This window comes from Alosa pseudoharengus, unplaced genomic scaffold (genome assembly GCF_046254945.1).
Source record: "Alosa pseudoharengus isolate Yale_2024_CS ecotype anadromous, Long Island Sound unplaced genomic scaffold, YU_APseudo_1.1 YU_APseudo_1.1_scf_17, whole genome shotgun sequence".
Taxonomy (NCBI): domain Eukaryota; kingdom Metazoa; phylum Chordata; class Actinopteri; order Clupeiformes; family Clupeidae; genus Alosa; species Alosa pseudoharengus.
This window is the reverse complement of record NW_027468640.1, coordinates 30,243,017-30,269,763: the sequence shown is the minus strand read 5'-3', so window position 1 is coordinate 30,269,763 and position 26,747 is coordinate 30,243,017. Positions and strand designations below refer to the sequence as shown.

The following is a 26,747-nucleotide window of genomic DNA, read 5'->3' as shown; positions in this document are numbered from 1 at the left end:
ATTTGCAGAAATGTGAAGAATTGGCATCTGAATGACTTTTGAATGTGCCTCAGTGCACACCCATGCACACAATGTTCTTATTCGTCACAATTCTGTATGGTCCAAACATTCTGTGCATGTTCCACTCTCTTCCGGTTTGAGAAGAAAGTTGTGTGGAGACTAGTTTTGACCTGAAGTTGAGAAGCATTCAGGGCGTTATCTGCAGCGTAGTATTGGACAAACTTCCGATGAAAAGAGTTTACAAGACGTCTAATTCGTTGTTATTTCGACCAACGATTTCAAGAGGAGCTCTTTGAGCAAAAGGTAATGCCGAAGCAATCGGGGCGTTGTTTAGCTTTAACTTCATTCGTTATCATCGCTAATGTAACCTAGGGTAAATGTAATCATAGACTGGGGCTAATACGTCTAGATGAAGTAGGTTAATTATTTTGGGACAGAAGTTCGTGGCTACAATTCTAGACAAAAAAAAAATCCGAGTTTTAGTTGTCAGATAGGCTATGCGAAAACAAAACTCCGAAGAAAAGGCTGAAGGTCTTTTGACTTTACTTTTGTCATGAAATGGTCTGTTTCCGATCAGTCAGCGTTTGTATTTTGGGGGTGTTTCACTACAATAATTTGGCATTGGTTCCAGAAAAACATGTCAAACAACGACTTACAAATATCAGATACGTGTCACCAACCAACTCTCAAGTGTTGTAGGATTGACCTAGCTGAATCGTGTGATTATATATGGCCACTTGAGGGCAGCAACAGGCCAGTGTCATCTGTGCATAAATGTTACTTCTGCCTTGGATAAGGATTCACGACTTCTGTCATTTTAGCCCTAGTTCTGGCCATCCTTTGTCTCTGAGATCACTTTTTTTGCCATAGTAAAAACAACCTAATAGCCCAAATTACAGCTTGTTGAGGGATTCTAGTGCATTTTCAGTAGCCTACTTTAGACAAGTCCCAACAGGAATCTGTACAAGTTCCAGATAAAAGATGTGCATGGATTGCATTTCTCCTCCCAAAAGATGTTATGTTTTACTGTATGTGAACTGTATAAACCAACCACCTTATCTGCCAGCCATAGTTTAGCTTCCTGCAGCGTGTCACAGCACCGCAGCGCTAACAATCTAGAATGGCTCTAGTAAGGCGCACAGGAACAGGCTGCCCCACCTTCTTTTCAAACAGGTGGATGTGGCACAGTTGTGTCAGTGTTCTATCAGCCCTTAAACCAACATTCTTCACTCGATTACCATGGATTTGTCCAGATGGGTAAACAGTGAGCAATCATTATGTAGGCTATTATGACTATGCTGGACCTTAAATTCACACCTACAGTTGAGACTTTATGAAGTTGTGCTAACTATGCTGGCTTGTGTAATAAGTAAGATGTTGATATAGGTTGTCTGTACTGATTGCAAGGTGGATAGTGAACCGTCAGTGGTTCCAGTGTTACCAGCCAAGTAGAAGATGGACTCTGTTATTGTGTGCCTCAAACACATTGTGTGTGTTTTTATATGTGCTCAGACATGTATGTCTGCCATTGTTATTGGCCTCATTTAGCCCTACTAGGCTACATTGTATGGTAAAATCATAACTGAGCAATTGTGCAAATTATAACCCCACCCCCCCCCCCCTCTCTCTCTCTCTCTCTCTCTCTCTCTCTCTCTCTCTCTCTCTCTCTCTCTCTCTCTCTCTCTCTCTCTCTCTCTCTCTCTCTCTATTTCTCTCTCTCTCTTTGAAGGCCCAGTAGGATGGATGAAGCCCAATGGCCTATGCCTACTGACTCCTCCCCCTCCAGTAATGGTAGAGATGGAAGTCATCAAGATATGTTCCAAAGGGTGAGTCCACAGCTATTTCAAGGTGGAGAAAATAAAACTAAAACTTATATTGTCATATTCTTTTTCACTCAGCCACTGCAAAGTCACCTCACTCTCGTTTATCTCACTTATGATTTAAATTTCTTATGTAACGAGTAAGTGCTCATGTAGCCAAACCCTAACGGGCATGCAGTCGCTGCCTTGTTGACTGATAAGAAGGTCATTGTGTACCTCTGCCAATGATTATTTCATTATCCAGAGAGAGCTGTGCAATGATGTCACTGACCCGTGAACTCCAAACACTGATCAGTGTAGATGTAGACTTCCTCCCTCGTCCTGCACCTCCTCCCTTGTCATGCACCTCCTCAACTCTCAGCCTCTATCACATCCTCGCTCTCCTGGTCCCTGTGCTATGCAGATAATGCACAGATGTGGAGACGTGTCAAAATGATGTCAGTGCTCTCTTTTGTTGTGCTTATTTTGTTACACTGTGTGGGTGAATGTGGGTGTGTGTTTTTACTTTTGTCATTTTATCAGGCAGTTCATTTTTGTATCAGTCATTGTTTGACTACGGCTTGCTCAAAAGGAAGGTGCTGGAAGTTGCTTGTCTTCGCGTTTCTGCTGGGAAAGGATGAGAAGTCATTAGCACAGATACAATAGGGAGGGCGCGGTCATGGTTAAAGCTGTTGAACTCTGACCCTTTACACTGTACTTCTGCCCTTCCCATGCCCTTCAGGTGTGTGTGTTTGAGAGGGAGAGGGAGAGGGAGAGGGAGAGAGAGAGAGAGAGAGAGAGAGAGAGAGAGAGAGAGAGAGAGAGAGAGAGAGAGAGAGAGAGAGAGAGAGAGAGAGAGAGAGAGAGAGAGAGAGAGAGAGAGAGAGAGTCAGAGAGTCCATGTGTTTGTGTGTGTGAGAGAGAGAGCAAGTCCATGTGTTTATGTGAGAGAGAGAGGGAGAGAGGAGGGAGTGATGACGCATTGGCGGGGTCAGGTTGGACGCACACAGGCCCTGGGAGGCGAGGAGGAGGCCCACTGTGCCAGCGGCGGGGGAAGTAATGAGATGTGTCAGAGAAGGCAGGGGCCTGATGGGACTTCAAAGTGGGACTTATTTCTCAGAACCGGACCTACGCAGGGGACGAGCGCCGGAACACAGGCAGACAGGACTGCACAAAAGAGAGGGAAGAAAAACAGAGGGAGAACTGAATGGGATGGAGGAGATAGTTTATGACTTGTTTACGACTGTTTTTATGGCACATATTCACAGGTCCATCTTGGCTGTCATATGACAGACATATGTTGTCACACTGAAATGGTGGACGCTACTTTAAAAAGGGGGTATGCAATGAATCCTCCTCTCCCTTGTCTGTGGCCATTCGTTTTGTGTGTATGGGACACCTGTGGTCATTTATTGAGTGTGTAATTATAGCTCAAATAGGAGGTTGCATGCTCAATGTGTCTCATGGGTAATTATTTTGTGCACAATTAATTGGTGGACAAGAATATAATCTACTCCGCCCATCCTTTCGCACACTGACATTTGAGGTCTTGGTGACAAACCTGCTGCTGTTTATGGAATGGACCCACTGGACAAAAACAGTCCCACTAGTTAGTGGTATCTTGTATCCAATTATGTCTTTCTGTACTAGTCAAGATTTATGTTATACTGTAAAGAAGGGAACCTGTCTCACCTGTTTTGAGTTGTAGTCATCTAGCATAATAGAATATTAGACCAGACTGATATGGTGTTTTTCGTTTTCGTTGTTCATTATTATGTTTCAGTGTTGTATTCTGAGATAAATCTGGGTTTCTGATGTGATGTTGGTCAGCTCCTTTCACGACTTTCATCTTGCGGCGCTTATAGAACCTTCACCGCCATAGCATGAAATCCTCTATGACATCATAAACATGTGCGGGTAGAGGTGCACCACCTGTGACGCTGATGCCTGCTGGCAGTCCCTGTGGGATGGGATTACTGGGGACGAGAGCTGTTCCCGCGCTGACTGCCTTTGTGCGCGTCCGTGTTAAAGTAATTAAGTCATCCTCCATGACAGGGAGCCCCTTTCGTCTCCTCTCATCATTACGACGACCTCCCTGACATCCCCAGACATGGAGCCAGAATGGCTTACCACACACACAAACACACACGCACACACACACAAACACACACTCTCTCTCTCTGTTTCTTTCTCTTTCTTGCTCTCCCACTCTAATCTCTCTCTCTCTCTCTCTTTCTGTCTCCATGCATCACCCTTTCTGTCTCACACACACTCACACATACAGTACACATGAATTCATAGTCCCCCATATGGGTTATCTAATGTCATCAAACATACTGGTTTGTGTAAACTGACACAGAATCATATGCACGTATATATCCCATTAATAAAACCCTGGGGTCTTTCATCCATGCATATATTACATAGAGATGTTGTAGCTTGTCAGGTTGAGCTTGTTGTGTCAGATACTGATGTCCTCTGGAAGGCTATCTGGCAGTTGATAGACAGGGTCAGGGATTGTATGGAGAGGTGAGGACATTAAAGAGTCTTGAAATCTCTGGAGTCTCTTTCCCCCTGTCTCTCCGTCTTGCTTGCCACCCTTCACTGTAGGTTATCCTGAATGTGATGTCATCATGCCAGTGTTTGTTTTTTCTTTACACTGTGTGTGTGTGTGTGTGTGTGTGTGTGTGTGTGTGTGTGTGTGTGTGTGTGTGTGTGTGTGTGTGTGTGTGTGTGTGTGTGTGTGTGTGTGTGTGTGTGTGTGTGTGTGTGTGTGTGTGTGTGTGTGTGTGTGTGTGTGTGTGTGTGTGTGTGTGTGTTTGTTCACAGGATCTAATGTGCAGGGACTCAAGCGTTGCAGGCGTCACGCACAATCCAGATTCATTAACACTGACGGGTGCAACTCCACAGATATTTGAAGGTAACCCTGCTCTTCCTGACTCCACCATGATACTTCACAGCACAAATACCACATATGTGTAGTGTGAATATATACTGTATATATGACTGAGTGTGTTCAGTTCACAAGTTCACTGTTAAAAAATGAACAGTAGATTTGATGATTTTGCTGTGGGCTCAATGATGGCACTCTCAGTTGTTCATTTTGGCTGCTGATGCCCGTCTAGGTTTGGCGGCGCCGCATCCCAACAGCGGCGGCCCGATCGTCATCAGCGACGGCTTGCGGAACCCCACCATCGAGAAACTGGAGCGGGTGCGCAAGTGGAGCGTCAACACTTACAAGGTGTGAACAACACAAAACAGGAAGAGTGCTGCAGATCCCTGGGCCCAGATGGAAGTGCATCGGTTTGCAGTGAAGAAAATAACGTCTATTTGGCAAGGCTGAGAGCAAACTGTAGAAATGAGAACGTTGCTTAGTCATGCGTGGCATTTCCATTTGAAAATAAGTGGGTTTTGAATTACATATGAGAAATTGAGGACTAAATGAACCTGTGTGTTTATGAGTGTGTGGGAGTTTGTTTTGATAGGCTGAGAGGCTGAACCTGGCGTGTGTGTGAGAGAGAGCGAGATTTAAAGCCGTGTGAGTGTGGTTGTGTGTGTCTATGTGTGTGTCTGTTAGTGTGTGTGTGAGTGTGATGATGTGAGTGTCTGTGTGTGAGAGAGAGCGAGCTACATTAGCATAGAGCGTGTTAGCATGTGAATGTGATGATTGATGCTCACACCCCTGCAGTCTGCTCCAGCAGCCCCAGCATTGTGTCTCATTAATGGCACCGCTAATTATAGCTGGGCTCATTATCGCCGCAGTCACACCATCTTTTACACTGTCCTCTCTCTCTCTCTCTTTCTGCCTCCAAGCGCCTCTTATTTTTTCTCTCTTTATCTCTCTTCCCCTCTTTGCCTTCCCCCTCTCCCTTATATCGATTAGTCTCACTTACAATTCTCTTGACTCTGCAGAATTAATAAATTGAATTAATTATAAAACCATATATTTCTATTTCTGCCTCTCTCTTTGTGACATTATTTCTCTGCCTTTTCCTCTTTTCCTTTACTCGTCTGTTCTTCTCTTTACTATATGTTCTCTCTCTCTCTCTTGTGTCAGTGTTCTATCAGCCTGTAAACCAATATTCTTAGGTTACTATGGATCTGTCCACAAGGGTTAACAGTGAGCAATCAGTATGTAATCTACTGTGACTACTGTGTGAGATTATTATTTGTAATTGAGAAGTTATGCAAATTATACTATCTCTCTCTCTCTCTCTCTCTGTAGTGTACCAGACAGATGATGGCAGAGCGTCTGGGTCGCGGTTCTCGCACGGTGGATCTGGATCTGGAAGCCCGCATTGAGAAGCTCAGAGACCTGCGCAGTCGTTACGAAAACGTCACTAAGCTGGCGCAGACCCTCGCCTCGCAGACTGCCCAGGTCACACAAACGCAAAGGCTTCTGGGAGATGTATTTGCAGACCTCAGCATCAAGACCCCCGAGCTACACGTGAGCCTCCATCAAATAGGACTAGAATCTTCATATAGGTTATTTAGGTCTCCTCAATGTCTCTTCTTGTTTTGATAAGACACTCACTGGGTATCTTGATTTGCTTAGTAATGGTTATTTTTATTTTCATTACTCTCAATTTTTATTATTATTTCTCCTCAGGAAGAATTTGGTTTCAATGCAGAGACTCAAAGATTCCTATCCAAAAATGGAGAGGAGTTGCTGAGATCCATGAACTCCTTCACTGCCGGCATGAACACTTTGGTCAACCAGACCATTGAGGACACCATGGTCACGGTCAAACAGTATGAGAATGCCAGGTAAAGCCCAAGCATGTTCACACTCCCTGAGCCCACAACAGACAATCCTTAAAATAAATCAAAGTATGCACAAACTATTCACACTTACACCTCTTACAGCTTATAGTAGATCAGAATTAGATTCAGAGTTGGATTTTATTGTCCAAGCATAAATAGATAGATAGAGAGATAGATAGATAGATACTTTTATTGTCACACAATGTTGGTGGTATTTTTGTTACAGAAGGATTTAGCTCAATCCAGTGAAGAAATAAGAATTATGATTTCATGATTTCTCACATACAAGGAATTTTGGCTCTGGCCACTGATGTCAGTACAGAGGAAATATATACGCAACATGCAATTCAATAAAGACAATATAGAAATGAATGGTGGTTATGACACTTATTTTGTGTATTTTAGTATAATCCCAAAGACACACACACACACTCCCACACTTCTGTGATGTAGAGATAGGCTCTAACTCTGACATGTGGACGTCCCCATTAGGATTGAGTATGATGCGTACCGCACAGACCTGGAGGAGCTGAACATGGGCCCACGGGACGCCATCACCATGCCCAAGATCGAGCAGGCCCAGGCCCTCTACCAGACGCACCGGCAGAAGTACGAGAAGACGAGGGACGACCTGTCCGTCAAACTCAAACTCCTGGAGGAGAACAGGGTGAGGGGGAAAAGCTTGGCCTGAGTTGGTCTGAACGTATTGTACTAGCCTTTCATGTATTTACACTAGCACTACCACATGGTGTTATTCAGTGAAAGAAATGTTTTAAAAGTAGTTTATTGCTTGAAAAAGGTCCTGATTTAGTTTTTTCCCCACCATCCCAAGTGTGTTTTCCCTCACGCCTCCATCTGTGCATGTGTGTGTGTGTGTGTGTGTGTGTGTGTGTGTGTGTGTGTGTGTGTGAATATGTGTGTGTGTGTGTGTGTGTGTGTAGGTGAAGGTCCTGCAGAAGCAGCTCATCCTGCTGCACAGTGCAGTGGCGGCGTACTACGCCGGTAACCAACAGAAGCTGCACCAGACGCTGCAGCAGTTCCACCGCAGGCTCCGCACGCCCCCCGACACAGGCCTGCAGTCTTGGCTGGAGGAGTGCTGAACACTACACCTCTTCTTGTTTTTCCTCCTTCCTGCCTTCACCCTCCTTTATCGTGTCCTCTCCATCCCTCTATCCCCCTTCACCCTATAATCATTTCCTCTATTGGTAGTGGACACACACATATGCACACATAGACATTCACCGACACACACAATTACATACATGCTCAAATACAAACCAATGTCCGCACATAGCCTTTTTTTGTTTTTTTATTGGAGAAAAGTCTTGGTGGGTAATGGGCTGATGGGTAGGGGAGGGCAAGAGGACTTGTTAAGACCAAAGTGTTGTGGAAAGACCTGTGGAGAAGAAAAGTTTAGGGCTTATTTTTCTGTAACTTAATCTTCTTATCTAAATAAGAAGTTATATTCTGTGTGGCATCATTTATAGTTGGATGGGCCAGTTACTTTACTGTTGTTATTGAGATTTTGTTAAATGACATTATCGGTTATCACGTTTTCATATTTATTGTGTTTCTTTCCAAATTAGCCACAAAATACGATGTTTACAGTATACCATATGCCTTATGTAAGCAAATGACCAAAGAAGCTGCTTGACCCAAACTGAGTACAGACTGGAGCATGTACGGCAGTACTGCAGTGTTGGGATCACACTGCGTATTAGATCATTTCAGATGTAACCTTTACGGCTCAGGTGCTCAGGTGTTTTGTAACAGTATAAATAGAAAAGCTGACTGCTTCAAGTTATTCGGTGGTCACAAGACTTCTCTGGTTAAATCGAACCATTCATGTTATCCCTGTCCCTCAAAACATTCCTTTGTATATTGTTAAGGTGATTTTTTGTGTTCGGAGTTTCCAAGCAGTTATTGTAAATTTGTACATTGTACGTACTATAGTTACTGAATGATATACTCATTAAAAAAATATATTAGTATAAATTTGGATATAGACAGTATGTAACGTCCAGAGGATGTGCCAAAGTATTTACCTGGCATGCCCTCTGATTTGTGCCTTACATGTCACAACAGTAATATGCAAAAGTACTGGTGCATGCGTGCAGGAGTCTACCTGTTACCTTATTTTTTTGATGATGTTCATAGCAAGAAAACATGAACAACTCTCTTTTCTGTGCTTACGTGCATTCCAATAGTTGCCATTCTCTTTTTACCTCAAAAAAGCACCAAACTATTATGGGATGTGCAATGAAAATACAAATGTTTACTTCTTGAATTCTATCCAAACAAGGTTATTGTAAAAAGGATCTTTACCTATTCATTTTGTCCATGTACAGATGCACGTAAATGAGTGTGTGTTAATGTAATGAGTATATGCAGTGTCTTCTGCATAATGCATTTCCATCTGTTACAATGTGGAACAATTAAAACCATTGGGACCACCAAAGATGTGTTTGTTTTAAACATCCCAAATTTATAAAGCAACTTAGTTTAATCACATTACATAAAGAAAGCAGATTCCTTGTTTTCATTGTGTATAGATAGTGAAATGAGCTCACTGAATGGATCATTTTGTTATGGCATCACTGGAACATTACCTGCATTTCCTAATAGCTTACAGAAGCATATTATGTTTGTTTACTTGGCAACAGTTACAAGCAGAGAAAAATCGTGGCAACTATCTTCTATTTTCATGGTAATGTGTGACCATGCTCTATTATCTGAAATACCTTCAAGATGGTCTGGGAAATTGGGGCAAAGCTGTTCAATTCTCCAGTTCCTACAGGGAGGTAAAATGGGTTGCCATAGTTTTTCCATTGGTTCTGTGGGCACAGCTACATTGGTGACTGGGAGTCCATGGTATGGCAGTAATATCACGACTCATATGTGTCTAGGTGTTTGATGTGAGTATATAAAAAACATGATGCCTTAAAGTGGCTTGCAAATAAAGTCTCTCCATCACCACTGTGGTGTTCCAGATTATTCTTACATCTCTTTTTAAGTAGCTCTTTTTAAGTAAGCTCTGTTGTTCACTTCCTCAGCCCTGGTATGTTGTGGTGCTGTAGCTATGGTCATTATAGCAAATATCACGACCCAGAGACCAGGTTTCAGTTGAGTCCCTGTGTCTGAGTCATGACTAAGCATCTTTTGCCATGGCAAGATAATATGAACACTGCGCTGGCTATTGTGCAAACACAGATATCAGCTCACCTCCCGCATAATGTATTGGAGCGACGACAATTTAATTTCTAGGTGCTTATTTGTTGTTGGACAAATTTGAGCAAAGTGCTCTCGCCCTGAAAGTGCCCCCAATAATCAGAGTGAGTTTGAATGTACTGTTCTTGCACAGAAGCAGGCTTGGAATTTCACCATTCTGGGGGCAAGGCCACTTGGCCTTCAGTTGGGCATATTTGGTGGGGGCACAAAGGCCACATGTCAGGGCACCAAGGCCAAAGTTAACTATACAGTAGTAGGCTATAAAAATGATCAAAGTTGTATTTAGCCTATTCACTGCAGTAGACCTGCATCACTGTATGAAACATTACAAAAACATGAAACATGACATATTACATAGAACTGTAAATCATCTGATCATGTAATATTTACAGATATCTAGGCTATATATAACATTTATTTTATATTTGGCCTGTTATGAAATCATGTATTGAACAATTTAAGCACAGCTCAGCTTTAAGAGATTCAAATAGCCTAGATGCATGCATTTTGTGATCAAATGCTTTCACAAACTCTTAGTCAGCTGTCCTATGATTTACCAAAATCTAGGCGATATTTGTAACATTTATTTTGTATTTGGCCCGTTATGAAATCATGTGGAACAATTTAAACACATTGTAAAACGCAAAGCCCAAATTTGGAGACATCCATGCATGTCGAAATTTACTGCAAATTCAAAACTAGATTACTCTGGAACGGCTAACTGTACAGCTTTACACTTTTGTGTTCGGTAAGGTCTGCTGTTTATTCCGATATATGGTTTGTTATGTGTTAAAAGAAGGGTTCGTGAAGTATTCCACCGAGATGAATGGGTAGGGAGATCATGGGACGCAAAACCTTCAGTAGAATGTATGATTAAATTGAATTATATTTAGGCCTACTTTTCTCGCGAACCATTCAACACAGCAATTATCGGCTAACATCGTTTAAAAGCTGAGAAAAGGCTCTTTCATGTGATACTTGTGATGTCTGTGTGATGTATAGGCTACTTCGCGAGTAGTTCAACTGAGAAGAATGGGTTAATTTGGACGCACTTTCTTGCGCTGTCACTTTCTCCACAGCGTAAAAGACTAAATTAATTTGCACTGTGAATGCTAAGATTATTTTGACAGGCCACAGGCTAACTAAAAATCGCTATTAGTAGGACGCAAAGCAGAATATTGAAAGAATGGGGCACCAAGGCCACCGTGGCCTGTAAACCTCTGATTTTCAAACGGGCTTCACGGCCAATGCAAGGGGCTACGACGGCCATGGCCGTCATGGCCGCCGTGAAATTCCTACCCTGCACAGAAGTGAAGTTATTTATTTATTTATTTATTTATTTAATTTTTACAGACAACAATGTTGATTGTCCTGTGTAACGTATTTTATGTAATGGCACAGAACAGAAATAATGTGGCCATTTTCATTCTGTTAAAATGCTCCAGAATAAAAGTATGAAACCTTTCTAGTGCCGTCTAGTACAGCACCGGCTTTGACCCTCTTATATCTTCTCCCCGTGACCCGTAGAGCGCCATAATAGCCCCAGAGATCTATGTTTGCTGTGGGGCGCCCTTAGGGGATCGGCACCATTGCCAGTTAGGGAGTTACAGGTCCTGTTATCTGGCGCACACACGCGCACAGAGTTGTGTTAATTGAACTTTGTTTATCTGGGTTTACCAATAAGCAGTGTGCTGCTGGCACTCGATCTGGGACTTAGGCTTAGTAAATAACAAACCGAAACCCTCCAGACATTTTATTATTCAGGGGTAGAGAATGGCAGTTGCTCGCAGAGTCCGCTCGGCGCGTGATGGGGGTGGAGGTGCCAACACCTGAACCCTTCCTAAACGCTGTGCGCACGCGCTTAAACCCCACCCGCGTTACTCTAAGGTTGGCTCGGTGGTGATCCCCGAGACCGTAGAAGTAGTTCGTACATGGTATGTGTGTGAGAGTGAGTGTGTGAGTGGAGAATCCTCCTGTTGTAGACCGTGGATACAGATCTGTCCATTTCCCAAAAAGCTAAGAAATCACTGCAATCTGATACACTAAGAGGAGGCATACGGGATTCTATTTGCTTGGCTGAATTTTACTCATGGTGAGTAGATCCCATTTCAACGATGATATTTCACATAAATGTTCATTACCATTTCTGTGGGCACTCGAGATAAGAAAATGCCGTTAAATTAAGAACGCAACTGTCTTAGAACGATTTTCGTGAATTTGACACATTATAATACCCCTCGGCTTCAAACAAGTCCCGAATGTAACGTAAGGAGAAACTGGCACCTGTTATAGCCCATGGCTAGGTTGTTAAGTAACAGCATCAGTCTGTTCTTGTAGCCTACTAGTGCTTTTCTCGGATGCTTCAGGAGTCATTTTTAGATGTTGGCAGAAAAAGAAGGCAGTGTTTTATGGAAAAAAACTGTAGATATGCGAAAAATAGGATGTGTGGGGAAACTGTCAGAAGAAATTCGGTCCTATCGTCTTCGTTGAGAGGCTGTGGTGTGTTTACCAAGGGTGGTGAACCACACAACACAGCTGCTGCAGAGGCATCAAGCTCGCCGATAGACCGCGCGTGCAGTGGCATGGAAACGATGTGAAATGCGTCAGCGCTTGGCGTCGCTTCAGCTCTTGGTGATAAAAAAAAAACTTTTCGTTTTCCAGAAAAAGACAGATCGAGTTACTTCATTAGGCAAACAGACAGCAAACGCTCTTCTCAAATTATGTGATGACTACTGAGTGCAGGTAACTTGTTCAGGAAAGCAACATATTGAAAGTGAAAACAATAATCACTGCTCACGTATTTTCTGTTCTAAGTTTGCAATGTAACAACCCCAAGATAAATATTGGCTATAGGTGTTCTATGATGATCCACAAGGCAACTTTTCGAGCAATGTTGCTGGGCAATGATGCTGTTGGTCTTGTACACTGTCACTGACAACACTGTCAGCATTGCTTTACTGGAGAATTATCTGTAAGCTAGTAGGCCTAACCTATGCAAACCTATGCAAACCTATTGCCACGAGCATTCAAGCACAACCAGTTGTGTTGCAAAGTAACATTGCACAACAAGTTCAATCACATTTTATTTACCAATTTTACCAGCCCGTTTATTTACGTTTTGCACGCACATGAACGCACTGCATGCTCTCAGTTTGCCGGTGCTGAGACTTCTTGTCATCCTGTGGCCTCTGACCTGCCAGAGCGTACGACAACTGAGCCCGAATGAACCGGATTGTTTCTCTGCCTAGATGCGGCGCCTTTGGCCTTTTCATGTCGTTTCTCATCTCAGTATGAATAGGCTACCTCAGCCATGCATTCAAGTGCCACACCGCTTCAGGCCCAATGAGAAGTACCCAAGTTGGGTTAAAAAGGATACAATTGGCCCTCGGCATAACCATGGGAACCGAAGCTAACCGTAAAAATGCCCGACGCCATGTGAAGCTGTAAAGGTTCTATAAGAACTTGATTGATTTGTGTGGGACCCACATGGAACAGAAGAATGGGATAGAGTTACTGTCACCACTGACGTCTTAAGCACAACCTTTTCTCCACAGGAAAGGTCTCGCCCTAAAACAAACAAAAGATTTAGATATCTACATAATGTAAAAACGAAGACAGCCTACCTAAAGATTCTCTTTTCAATGTTTCTCCAAAAAAGCTAAATGTCTGAAATCAAGACATTTAGTAATTTAAGTAAATTAAGCCAGTTACTTGGTACTAAAGGTGCGTTAGTTGAGGAGTGTTTTGAGGGACTCCCCAAAGAGATCCTGGTAGTTCTATAAAAAAGAAAGAAAAAAAAACAGCCATTGAAAGTTTTTATGGTTGTTTATCTTATTCAAATAAGAAAGACCTCCATGCACACCACCACACACACACAGACACACCACACACACACACACACACACACACACACACACACACACAAACACCACACACACACACACACACACTGAGCCACCTCCCCACTCAAACAAAACTTTACATTTCCATGACAACCAGATGGTGAGCTTTTGGTTTGTCGCAGCAGGGCTTTTGGCCAATTCTAGGATCTTAAAGTTTGTTTTTCAAGGGGATGTACTGCGGCATAAGGATGTGAGTGTGTTTTGTTGCTTTGTGTGTGTGTGTGTGTGTGTGTGTGTGTGTGTGTTTGTGTTTGTGTGTTTGTTTGTGTGTTTGTGTGGATATGTGGCAGGCAGGCAGTAGTCAAAGCTGCTTTGGTTCCTGTGCACGCCAGTATTGGGAAAATCAGCAAAATATGTTATTACACATATAAATCACCAGACATGCTGTTTCATAAGGGTTTTAAGTGACAGAGAACAGTCCAGAGGATTTACTGAAGTTTATGAGCCGTAGTCTGGGCTCCTGAAAGAAACCATTGTGAAGACATACAGGATTGAGGGCAGTTCTAATTTGTCTAGAGAACTCTAGATTGAGAGGATTTTCTTCTGATGTGTGTGCTGTGCACAGATGTTGTGCACCTTGCCTGTGACACCAAACACAAACACAGAATATAACCGTGTGTTTTTCATTTACACATTTAATTCCATTTTATTTATTTATATAGCATCATCAACAATTAACATTTTCTCAAGGTGCTTCTTGGGCTTTTTGGGCCTATGACACCTACAGGTGGCGTAGATGATGGCAGTATAGAAAAAGTCCCTTAGCCCCCTTTTCTATTTTATTTATACACAGACAACTTATCTAAATGCCATTTTGCAAATGGACTGTACAGTCGTGTCTCAATTCTCCCCATCATGGTCTTCACAACCCTCTACCAAAGAATCAGACTCATAAGAATCATTTAATATGATCGCTCGTTGCCTAAAATGGTCATCTTAAAGGAGAAGTTCGGTGTGAAATTGACCTTAGCTGTACTGAAAGATGTTGCCGAGTACTCACATGTGTCCAATAGGCACCTTCGCTCACCCCCTAGCATTCCAAATTACGCCGTTTTTAGCCGAGTAGCTGTGGGGGCATAGCGTAGCCTATGCAACTAAATCGCTATTTTTACACCATTAAAAAGGTTCCAAGTAACTCCACACTGCATTGGTAGACTTCTGAGGGTCTTGGAACCTTTTTAATTGTGTAAAAATAGCGATTTAGCTGCATAGGCTACGCTATGCCCCCCACAGCTACTTGGCTAAAAACGGCGTAATTCGGAATGCTAGGGGGTGAGCGAAGGTGCCTATTGGACACATGTAAGTACTCGGCAACATCTTTCAGTACAGCTAAGGTCAATTTCACACCGAACTTCTCCTTTAAAACCGAAAACTTCTCCCGTTAATGTGGATGGAGAAAGAGATGTCTGATCAGATTTGATCTTGGCATAGTAAAGAGGTTCAATCATAATGCTAAGAGCACACATGTTGAGAAAGAATCACAGGAAGTGCTGTAGCTAGTGAGTTGCCATTGCAACTCTAAAAGCCCATTTGAAAATATCATTAAACCCACTGGCCAAGTGTACCCACCCCAGAGGGCTGTTTGAAAAGTATTCCAGTGACACGATCACTTAAATATCTGTTTGCTGGAGTATATATTTACTTGAATATGTGCTGACAAATCCCTTGTCCCTCCTGGCCCCAACTATTTGCTTATTAAGTGCTATAGAAGGATTGGTAGATTCCTTTTTAATGGTCACATCCCTCTATGCGAATCGTAGAAAATTATAAGTCTTTGTGGTTTCAGGATTATCCAAATGGCTTATCCTTCAAGGCCTCTCATTTTGGCAAGAGATGTATTTATCCGGGAGTAATAATTATATACTTGAGGGGTCTGTTGTAGCCTTGCCAGTGAACATCACACAGCTTCATGAAATATCATAATGGTCTGGTCTGAGCCCTGTTGAGACTAAGAAAATAAAACAGATCTTAATTTCCACCAAACAGTGTTTATGCCTCGTACATATGCCACAGCATAGTTGTGACGAAGGCATTTATATTTGTGTCCCAAGTGATTTTAGCTTGTTGCTTGTGGCAGGACCATTGCTATTTAGTCAAGTTATTTTTGCAATTTTGAATCTTCCATCTACCATCACGTGATCTGCAATGTGATCTCAATAATTCCACTATGACCTCATCACCCATGAATGCCACGGTATGCATTATGTTTATATGTTATGGGTTGCATGTATTTGGTGTGTGTGTGTGTGTTTGTGTGTGTACACGTGTGTGTGTGTGTGTTTGTGTGTTTGTGTGTGTGTGTGTGTGTGTGTGTGTGTGTGTGTGTGTGTGTGTGTGTGTGTGTGTGTGTGTGTGTGTGTGTGTGTGTGTGTGTGTGTGTGTGTGTGTGTACATGCGGTTGAGTTCAACGTGCACTCTGGCTCTGTGGGCTTGTGTTCTTATGCCATTGTCTCACCCATAGGAGAGGTCAGCTTGTGTTTACAAGGTAAATATTTGCTAGTGTCCACAGCCGTGGCTTAAGGCTGGCTCAGTACTTCTCCATTTAGACTTCACTTTCAGCATCATTCCCTCATCATCTCCCAGCCTTTTTCTTTTCACTGTGACTTTAATAGACATAGTGTAACGTCTTAAAGGAAATATAAATATTTGTTTACTAAAGGACTGTCAGGTTTCCAATTTAGTGTCCACACAGTATGTATATTTTGTTGGTGTCTTTAGAGATTTCTGTGTATGTATATAGATTTATAGATTCTTATACAGTGCATGAATTTGATTGTTTGATTTTATTGATTGGTGTGTGAGACAGTGTCTATACGAAACAGTGTATGTTTTAAAGATATTATTGTTAAGAGTATACTTGAAAACATACTTACACTTTGGATTTTGAAGATCTAGATCTTTCTCAGTGAAGGAATTGGTATTTTTGCACATGCACATGCACTATCTGCATTTTCACATGTAACAGCTCAGACAAACCAGAGAATGTATTACCAATGTAGTACAAGACTGAAGGGGAACCTAGCAAGAATGCCTTGTCATCTTTGGGTTCCGTCACAGCTAATGTTGAAGGAAGAGCTGTTTGTTGCTTCTGTAAACGGAGGCTCATGTGTCAGTATCATGGTGAGTTGGGACTTCATATTCTCTGTGGTGTGTGTGTGTGTGTGTGTGTGTGTGTGTGTGTGTGTGTAGACAGTAGGAATAGGAGTTCTTCTGTTTTTACTAGACAAAGTGATACGTGCTTCAAATAGATGCTGTGCTTTGAAGGGATGAAATTAAAACCCCACTCTTAGATGTTTCACTTTTCCTCTTACTTTCACTGTGTTTGCTTATGGCCTTTTTTCTGTCCCATCATCTCTCTCTCTCTCTCTCTCTCTCTCTATCTCTCTCTCCCACCCTTTATCGTTCTCTGTATCTCTCCACGCTGCTCTCTCACACTGAAACACCCAGAGAGAAACTCCCACAAGTGGGGGCAGAATATGGGTCAGCTCCCACAGTGCTGTCCAGTGGAGTTCTGCTTAATTGGGTCAGCTGAGGGAGCGAGCAGACATGACCACAATGATGCTGTCATACACCAGAAGGGCCCGGGCCACACAACAGACATGCTTCTGGCAGCCCCAGTCATCCTCACTAGCCCATAACCAGCACACTACCTGCTTGATTCTTATTGGTGTAGAACTATGGTCGATTAGCCAGACGGCCAATCACCTTGTTTGTTTAGCCCATTGTGAGTACATAATTAGCTTCTTTTTTTTTTTTTTTACATGAGTGATCCGATGATGTCATCCCCTGGGCTTTTCATTTAAAGCACTTTTGTTTATCGAGGCTTCCCTTTCAAAGACAACGAGAAAAGAGAGCTAGAGGGCTGGAGATAGAGAGAGTGAAAGAGAGGGGTTAGAGCTGGGGCCGCAAGTTTGCAGATGGGCCGGGCAGGGGTGGGACTGAGAGGGTGGATGGGAGAGGGGGCCTAGCAGCCTCTCTTCAAATTCAGTCTGCTCTAGTTGTGTGGACCACCCCTCACCACTGGCCTTTCAAACAAGTGCCCTTTGTTGCTGGCGCCACGGTGATCTCCATAGTGACCACTGACGCCCTGGCTGTTGCCAAGGTGGCACACAGCAGCCAGCTATCTTCCCCCCCGTCAGGAGAGCTCCCACCCTGCCAGGGGCTGTGGAAAACGGATGATGAAATGCAGCAGCTTCCTGAAATATCTCTGTGGAGTGTAAATGGCAATGGAAGCCCTCTCCTTGTCACGTTCTCACTAGCTTTCACACCTTTTAATATAAAAGTGATAATTAATATGATAAGATGACGCATATAAAAGCCTCACACAAACACTATGTTTTCATGAATAAAGACATGGTATGCAGATAAATAGTTTATATATAGTTTTTCTCCCCTCATGAAGTAGAGGACCTACACTTAAATGTAACCATCTGATCAAATCCATCTTGAAGTCAAACGTTGCAGAATATAATTGGGTTTCCTTCCGATTAACTCCTGATTCACATAGGGTGTAATGCGTCTATTGTTGGGAAGGTTTATTCACATAAATTCACATTTGCGTTAACTTTATTTGATGTTTCCCTCAAATTTGCCCTAATAACCTTATTTTGATCCCACAACTATTTACAGCTCCTCCCTCGATTATGAGAGAGTCCATCACTGATTAGCATTAAACAGTGGATGGAAACACACACAAGCTTGAATTTTCTTCAGCTGAATTTTCATGAATGGGCTTAAAATATGTGAATTGAGTTGGATAGAAGCCCAGATTGTCAGAATATGTTTATGTTCCTCCAACTAGTAGTGTTGCACGCTAACTTTTACTGAAATTGCTTGAGCGGGGCTGTCTTTCTGAGTGTAATTGAGAGTAAAAGAGACCCATTTCCCGAGAACAAAGATGCCTGTGGGCTCGATTGCTGTCATAATGGCTTCCCAGCTGTGCCTCCCTTGGCTCTGGCCGACCTTTGACACAGGAAGTGAAGAGAGCGTTTAAGCGAGTGATTGTGCGGGGTTGTGGGGGACGGAACTCTTGTTTGTGGGGGGCCCCCTGCGGAGTGTTTGTGTGTTCCGTTTGAAGAGCGTCTCCGCCGGTGGCTGGTGTGTGCTGGTGAATACTGCATGAGGGTCTTTGCGCAGCTCTTGTGCAAGCTGCTCTCCAGGCACCGCGCGGCCTGCCACACCAGTAAGAGGATTTGTCTTCTCTCGACGTCTGTGGAGAGAACAAGGGAGAGAGAGAGAGAGAGAGAGAGAAATAACTTTTTTCTTTCTTCCTTCTTGAGACAACTTGTAACTCTAAATGGCACATCTTAATCCCAAAACACCACACACTTTCTCACACACATACACACTTGAATACATGAACAGGTTTCCCTATGTAGATTTTTGGCAATGGTCTGAAGCTGTTTGATGGGTTCTATGTACAGTTTATCCAAGTGGAGGAGCTCAGGCCAGTCATTAGCCTGGTTACACAAAACTCTATGGTGTGTGTGTGTTTGTGTGTTTGTTTGTGTCAGTGGATATGTGTGTATGCGTGCATGTGTGTGCTTATCCATATCTTCTGACACCATCATCTCGGACATTATGTAAGATTATGAAGTCATTGAGAAACCCAAATGAAAGACCAATTAGTTGTGTATTTAACATTCCCATCAGGATATCAGGTTTCAAAAATGGAAGATGTTTTTCTCATAAGCTGTTCCTACTAAGTTTGTGTGTGTCATGTGGAGAGCTTGGAAGAAGGAAAGCTGACGGCTCCAGTGTCCATGGTGAAGCTGAGCTGAGGAGAGACCCATAGCCCTCAGATACTCACACTGACACAGACTGGATGTCACATGCTATGTCACAGTATGTTTGTGTGCTGTTTACGGTGTTGGTATTTACCATTGTATTCTGAAACCTACGAACACACACACACACACACACACACACACATACACGTACATAACGACAACTACTCCCCATCCCTTGAAAGCTCTGCTTACGTGGTAGAAATAATCATCGCCCCCAGATTCATCCTGGTTTTAAATAAAAGATGAGACATGCATGCCTGTGTGTGTGTGTGTGTGTGTGTGTGTGTGTGCTTGCATGAACATGCACGGAATGGAGCATGCTCACTCACAGATTGTGTTGAGGACAACGCAGCTCATAAATAAATTCAAATGCCGTTAGGATGGCTGAATAACTGTTTGTATCCCTCTCTGCTCTCTGTCCCTATTTCCCTCTTCAAGGTGTGGCCCTGGCATTAGTCAGATATGCAACGCTTTTGTTTGAATAAGCGGATGAATCACATGACCTGCTTGGAGGGAGGCCTCTATAGGTGTTTGGGTGTGCGTGTGTGTTCGTCCTCTCTTAGGATTCAGTTAATTATAGAACACAAACAGAACATGAAAGGAAGCTCTAGAAGAAACACCCACAAATGCAGCTTAATCATATATGCTTTTCATTCCACTTTGCCATGAATGCAACAACTTCAAAAGAGCTAGATCTGGTTTGAAGTCTGGTTTTGGCTTTTAATGAAATCCCAAATCCAATCTTCTTACAGAATGCTTACATGTATTTCCATTTAGCTGGTATAAGCCAGACAAAGGTTGTGGAAAACACACACAGTTAGTAGTCACAAGCAAGCAGGCTTAAACCTGCATTCAAGCTGGGCTACTGATTTGAATCTAAATCCACTGTTTTCTACTCTCTGCATATTGTGATATTAGATGCAAATGTTGAAGTGATTTTCATTTTTGATAAATTGTGTTTATTTGTCTTGTTGCAGAGGAATCTTTGTGGATCACCTCTAACACCTGTATTGGAACTCTGACACTGCATGCCTGTGCAAAGACTTAACCCTGGACGCAGCATGAGGCTCGACGCTCAGTTATGACCGCGCCTGACCGCCGAGACCAACACCGTCACGGCTCTGTGACTCTTCCGTCCCACCGGCCGTCTGTCCCCCCCGCCAACCGACCTTTGTGATGCTTGTGATGAGTGCCATATCCCCAGCCAATGAGAGAGAGGTGTTCGCGGAGGAGGCCGCGCTCTCTCCGACCGCGTCTCCTTCTCCCCCGCCTCCACCCGCTCTTGCCCCTCCGCCGCCCCCACCACCCGCCGGACCCCCTCCGCCCCCTCCGCCTCCTCCCCCTCCGGGGCACCCCGCCCTCGGGCAGCAGCACCAGAAGAAGAAGCGGAGGGTGCGGAGCTTCTTCTGGAAGCCCATCCCCGAGGAGAGGGTGCACGAGCGCGGCAAGCCCAACCTGTGGACCATCGGCCGCGGCAGCGACCAGGAGTACCGCATCGACGTGCGCACCATCGAGGAGCTCTTCGGCCAGCAGGAGGAGGCGCAGTCGCTGGCCGCTGCCCGTGCCAAGGCCGGGGGCAGCCTAAGGGGCAGGGGCACCTCCTTCAAAGAGACCAAAGAGGAGGTGAGCACCGGATAGTGTGCAGACTCCTTATAATAGTTTAAACACATTTTTGTCCTGCATGACCTCTTCTAACCAAACACACGAGAGACCATCCCAAATTCAAATGCACTCTTAATGATAAAACATATATTTTTTTAGTTTTTGGGATACATAACTTGTGCCTGTGTCTTTTCATCAGGGTGTTTTGTTTAAAATGAGGTGGCCATATTGGAAGGGTTCATCCCTCTGCCTTTCTGTCCTTGTTGTAGATCAATATCCTGGATTCCAAAAGGAGCATGAACGTGGGCATTTTCCTCAAGCAGTTCAAAAAGTAAGTCCAAGTCCATCCTATATGATCTCTCAGTGATCCCTCAATGTCACCCTGCCCTGCTGCTGAGAAGCCAGCCTATGCTGACTAACAGAAACCGCTTCTGCAGGCAAGTAATGATAGCCTGAAGAAGCAACAGTCAGATTTCCCAAGGTATATGGATCTCCTGATGGCCTACCATCCTAGCAAAAGCTTGATGCATCTCTCCCCTAAGTCCATCCATGTGATGAGGAAAACCTCTCCCACTCTGTCAGCTGCCTGAAGTGACTTACCTTAATGAGGCAAAATAATCTCCAGCTCAAAGGAAAGAGGAGTTCATGACTATCTCTACAATACGAGAAAAAAAATCTGCTGCCATTGCATAACTGCTTTGTCAGACTGGGTCTGTGGTGTGTGTGTGTGTGTGTGTGTGTGTGTGTGTGTGTGTGTGTGTGTGTGTGTGTGTGTGTGTGTAGTGGCTGCAGAACATCTAGATTTTCGTTATAGCACCCTCGTTAACAGGTTATATCATTCACACTGCCCGCATGAGACACGTGTCACAGTTGAGGCTCGAGAACCAATAAAAATCAAGCCATTCCGCTGCCATCATCTCACAGTGCATCCACTGGGCTCGAGCGGTCAGGAAAAGGCTCCAGGCTCGTCCTGAGGCCCACCCCACAGGCACGCTTACTGGTACAGTCCAGTGCTGACATGTGCGTGATTCGCCGTGTTCTGCACCGTCATGGCAGGTGTTGGGGGTAAACACACCATGGGCTGGAGGTGTGGGCTGTGGAATGTGAGAGATGTCACCTGTGTGGCCATCACTGTACCCCAGTCTGAGGGTGGTGGAGGTGGTGGTGGAGGGGGGTGGGGTGGTGGAGGAGGGGTGAAGGGTGGAGAATTGTCTGGAGAGGTTTAGATCACGGTCAGGCAGAAGGCCGCAGTGGACTAAAGTTCACAGATAGTTGAAGTTCCAGTCGGTGTGAGATGCTCGTTTTTGAAGGGTGAAGTGCTACAGTCAGAAGTGTTTTACTCCATCTTGTACCTTGTTGGGTGCTAAGGTAACTCTTGCTACCCTGAGACATGTGGAATGTCCTCTGACTTGGTGTCGGTGACAAGGTGTTGTCGTCTGTAGTATTGAAGGCAGTTACTGTTGTGGTTGACAGACTGTGGTTTGTAGGTCCTCCCTTTCTGTGGTACCTGAGGCTGAGATATACATTTGGTGTTTGAGGTAGATTGTCTACGGTCTGTTTCACACTAGATGTGTTGTGTGTGTGTGTGACCACAGTGGAATGTCTTGATTTTCTCATGGATTTTAATGAACAGTTCAGACAGAGTTAATCAAGATGCTCTGCAGCCGTCACAAACACATTGAATGCATCCAGTGTGAAACAAACCTGAACCTGAGGGGAAGGGTGCTGCTCCCTTGGGTCTCTCTCTCTCCTCTCCTCTCCTCTCCTCACTCTCTCCTCTCCTCTCCCCTCATCTCTTCTCCTCTCCCCTCCTCTCTTTTCCTCTCCTCTCCCCTCCTCTCTTCTCTCCCCTCCTCTCTTCTCCTCTCCTCTCCTCTCCCCTCCTCTCTTCTCTTCTCTTCTCCTCTCCTCTCCCCTCCTCTCTTCTCCTCTCCTCTCCTCTCCTCTCCCCTCCTCTGTTCTCTTCTCTTCTCCTCTCCTCTCCCCTCCTCTCTTCTCCTCTCCTCTCTCTCTCCTTTCTTCCTCTCTACCTCCCTCTGTCCACCTGTTACACCAGCCACGAGCACACTCCACTACCAACCACCTAGCTGAAAGGAGGAAACTCACGCTCAATCTCCCATGCTGGCTTGCGCCCACCAGAAACACTAGACAGATTGTTCTCCGCTGTGTAACCGATTACAGTTTTCACCCATGCGGCAACGTGCCTGCCCTCGTCCAAGTGGTCGGTACAAGGCTAATCCGGTCTGTACCCACCTCCTGGTGTCGAGAGACTGATCCTGCATGCGTGTGCTCTCCTGAGGGCAAGGTCTGCATTCACATTGGTCTGCATTGGGGTTTTGTGTCTAGTGTGGTCACTCTGTTAGCCAAGCTTTTGGGTGTATTGAGTCCAGCCCAAAAGAGAATAGAACCCTGTAAAAGAAGCTGTGTGGTCATTGCAGTTGGGCTGATAATGATGTTCTCAAGTCAATGTTTGTTTGCTTTTTCACCAAGATGAGGTGTCACAATATTATTATCCCAAGGCACACATTCCTCAACCTTGTAAGATAAATCTTTGGAATGCATTGCATATTAGTATGAATTCAGACCAGTTAATTCAGTATTGATCAGTTGATCGTACTCTACTTGCTGTAGATCTCTTCATGGAAGCCAGGGCAGCAGCCGAGTCAAGCTGTATGGATGATCCTCAAGGACAAAAATCAATTTCTATTGACTTATACTTGAGCTTGGAGAAACTATTTAGGCCATACACAAATGCAGCGTTCTCTCTCAGTAAAGCTCAGTGAGGGGGAACATTCATTTGGTTTAGCCCTGTAAGGCAACAGCGGCAAACACTTCCGTTTCATGTAGCGTTGTAAGCTTATTATTAAATGTGATGTGAAATGCACCACTAAGAATAGTGATGTTATGGAATGTCTCCATCTTATCTGTTTATGTCTGGTGTGGGGTATATCAATGTGTGTACGTTATCACCTCGCAAATTGAGTTTTCTGCTGTCAAAACAATACTGTGCATATTTGTAGGAGACTGATGTGGGTGACATGTCCTCTATTTATTTTTCGTGATCATTCTTCACTCATAATCTGAAGCAGTGCTCTGGTTGTCATTTTCTGTGAGAATCATTGTAGCCTATGCTGTTATGACAAGTAGTATTTTTTCATGACGCTGTGGGGCAGCCGTGGTCTACTGGTTAGCACTGCGGATCTGTAACCGGAGGGTTGCCAGTTCGAACCCCGACCAGTAGGCACGGCTGAAGTGCCCTTGAGCAAGGCACCTAACCCCTCACTGCTCCCCGAGTGCTGCTGTTGATGCAGGCAGCTCACTGCACCGGGATTAGTGTGTGCTTCACCTCACTGTGTGTACACTGTGTGCTGTGTGTGTTTCACTAATTCATGGATTGAGATAAATGCAGAGACCAAATTTCCCTCACGGGATCAAAAGAGTATATATACTTATATATATACTAACTGCCATGCAGTGCTGGCAGTAGGAATTCTTTCAGTCAGTGCCTTCACATGACAGATTTCCTTGTCTTGGTCATGTCCCTCGATAAATATGATTAAAAAGCAACCGCAACTGCTTCTGCATCAAAATGGCGGCCTTCTTTTCAGAAAACAAGCCACGTATTTACCACAGCTTTGCCTTCAGCTAACTGCTTTCCCTGGGCTGCCAGGCATGTAGGGCAGGAGACTGGAGACTGCAGCGTCTGTCCTGATTCCCAGCTTAAAACGCTCCTCCTCAGACATTTTTTTGTTGTTCTGTTTTGTGTGGTGCTCTTGTGCTGGCCTGGTTGACATTAGGGGTCAGCATTCCTCATTTAGACCAGTTGGGATGTATTGTTTTGTCACAAGACGTGTGTATGTAAAACACAAATCATGGGTTTGTTAGCAATGCTGGTGACGTTGCTCTGTGGTGGATCGTCTGACTAGCTCCTCAGTACTGGGGTTACATAACTGTGAATCCAATGGTGAAAAGTAGTTAACATGATTATTAGTTGTGATGTAATAGCAGTAACAGTTAACTTGTGATTTAGTTGAAATTACTTTATTTATCACCAGTTTCTCACATGTTCACATACACATTAACAGGTATAGAAACCTATACACTCACACACACCTACACTCACTCAATCAGTTGGATGTATGCGGTTTTGATAAAAAAATTTAAAGCTCAAGTATCAAAGGTTGTCAATATGAAGGAAACCCAGTGAGAATAAGGGTTTCCTTTGTGTGAGGGAGGCCTAAGCTGGGGGTTTTACTGCACGCCCCCTCTACGTTTTTAATCCCTGAGAAAAGGGCCCAACTCTTACCCAATCTCCCCCTCTCCCGTCTCCTTTGTTGCTGTAAAATGGATTATCTACTGGAGGGCTTCCGCTTGATGTTCAGATTGTTTTTAATTGCCCCGCGAAGCCCGACGGCGATGGAAAAAAGTGGAAAAAAAGTGGAATCAAAGTTTTTTGAGTGGTGATTATGAAATGGGGTGTGCATTATGCAAGAGAGTTGTGCGTGTGTGTGTTTGTCAAGGGGGGAGAGGGCTGATCTTGATGAACTGTGACTTGAGGCTGGAGGATTTGCTACAGCGATGGCGAACACACCCACCTCAGTTCGGCCTTGGTATAATGAATCCATGTTTTTTAGATTATATTGCAGAGAGGAGATCATGTCAGTTGATGTTGATGATAGACTCGTTTGTTGTTGAGTTCATGTTCAGGGTCAAGGTTGAGGTGATGCCCAGAGTGGGGGCTGTTGATCTTCAGCCTCAGCTGACCTCATGGTGTTGTCTTGACTCCTGGTAGACCCTGCTCTTGGTCCATAGCGGTGAGCTCATCTGTGGTGTTTAGCCTATTTATTAAAAAACATGGCCTCGTACCACCAACATGGAGGGGCACACCAGCATTAGGTTTGCTTTGTTACAGGAAAAATAACTATAAAGCACGCACATCCAAATGTTAAAGTTGGGTGCTGGATGAAAAGGGCAATACTGAATGAATGAAGAAAGTTCGGTACACCAATAGCTCCCAATAAATAAATAAATAAATAAATAAATAATTTAATGTGACGTTTCGGGCGTTAGCCCTTCATCAGACAGAGTCTGTTACAGGGTCATGCTTACAGTGACCGATGTATTTAGTGCTGATTGATTGCCAAGCGTTCATTGATTACTGATCATGACAAGGTTATTATGCGGATGGTGACCATCTCAGCCCAGCTTATGTATTTTTCTAATTCACTGTCAGACTGAAGGGAATAGCTGAGAATAACATCAAGTGCTCCTGTCTGGTGACGCGGTTCTGTTGATTTGACGCATGTTTTCTTTTCCAGGTCAAACATCTCCATTATTGAAGACATTCGCTATGGCAACAGTGAGGCGTATGGGGCTGAGCCGCTTCGAGAGCTTCTCAAACTCATACCAGAGTCAGAGGAGGTGAGGCTGGGATGGGAGAGGTTATAGGAAACAAGCACATTAATGGATGAATTGATGAATGAGGTATAGAATGGATGCATATATATGAATAAAATAATGAACAGATGGATAAGTATTTTGATGAATGAATTGATTATTATTTTGATGGATGAATGAGCCAGAAGATAAACCAATAAATAGATCTATGCCCTGGTGCAAAAGCTGAATGTTCATTGCCCCCTTTTTCCCTTAGGTGAAAAAGC

At 43.9% G+C, this 26,747-nt stretch overlaps 2 protein-coding genes across 8 annotated transcripts in view; both read left to right on the top strand.

Moving 5' to 3' along the window:
* Nucleotides 1–146: 146 nt before the first annotated feature.
* LOC143127648 (arfaptin-1-like) lies at nucleotides 147–9,021 on the top strand. The gene is made up of 8 exons (XM_076289262.1): nucleotides 147–303; nucleotides 1,730–1,826; nucleotides 4,629–4,719; nucleotides 4,925–5,040; nucleotides 6,025–6,246; nucleotides 6,409–6,566; nucleotides 7,056–7,230; nucleotides 7,505–9,021. Exons 2-8 carry the CDS (start codon nucleotides 1,740–1,742, stop codon nucleotides 7,661–7,663), a joined length of 1,008 nt encoding a protein of 335 aa, XP_076145377.1. The 5' UTR covers nucleotides 147–303; nucleotides 1,730–1,739; the 3' UTR covers nucleotides 7,664–9,021.
* Nucleotides 9,022–11,546: 2,525 nt separating this feature from the next.
* Nucleotides 11,547–26,747, top strand: part of LOC143127646 (uncharacterized) — a 21,416-nt gene continuing 6,215 nt past the window's right edge. The window contains exons 1-7 of one of the 7 annotated variants that reach the window (XM_076289257.1): nucleotides 11,547–11,883; nucleotides 16,693–16,813; nucleotides 19,420–19,537; nucleotides 20,460–21,105; nucleotides 21,354–21,415; nucleotides 26,403–26,505; nucleotides 26,738–26,747. The exon at nucleotides 26,738–26,747 is cut by the window's right edge and continues 76 nt beyond it. In XM_076289257.1, the coding sequence (XP_076145372.1) occupies nucleotides 20,659–21,105; nucleotides 21,354–21,415; nucleotides 26,403–26,505; nucleotides 26,738–26,747 (622 nt within the window). In that variant the 5' untranslated portion in view covers nucleotides 11,547–11,883; nucleotides 16,693–16,813; nucleotides 19,420–19,537; nucleotides 20,460–20,658. Of the gene's footprint in view, nucleotides 11,884–15,034; nucleotides 16,179–16,692; nucleotides 16,814–19,345; nucleotides 19,538–19,912; nucleotides 20,020–20,459; nucleotides 21,106–21,353; nucleotides 21,416–26,402; nucleotides 26,506–26,737 lie in introns of those variants that run through there. The other 6 variants (XM_076289258.1, XM_076289256.1, XM_076289259.1 and 3 more) reach the window with 6 other exon arrangements.

What these genes read in the sequence shown, in the direction of transcription:
- LOC143127648 (XM_076289262.1), top strand. Translation starts at nt 1,740, where the DNA reads ATGGATGAAGCCCAATGGCCTATGCCTACTGACTCCTCCCCCTCCAGT. An exon ending in AACTCCACAGATATTTGAAG is followed by an intron (nt 4,720 to 4,924) that starts GTAACCCTGCTC and finishes ATGCCCGTCTAG; the next exon opens with GTTTGGCGGCGCCGCATCCC. An exon ending in TCAAGACCCCCGAGCTACAC is followed by an intron (nt 6,247 to 6,408) that starts GTGAGCCTCCAT and finishes ATTTCTCCTCAG; the next exon opens with GAAGAATTTGGTTTCAATGC.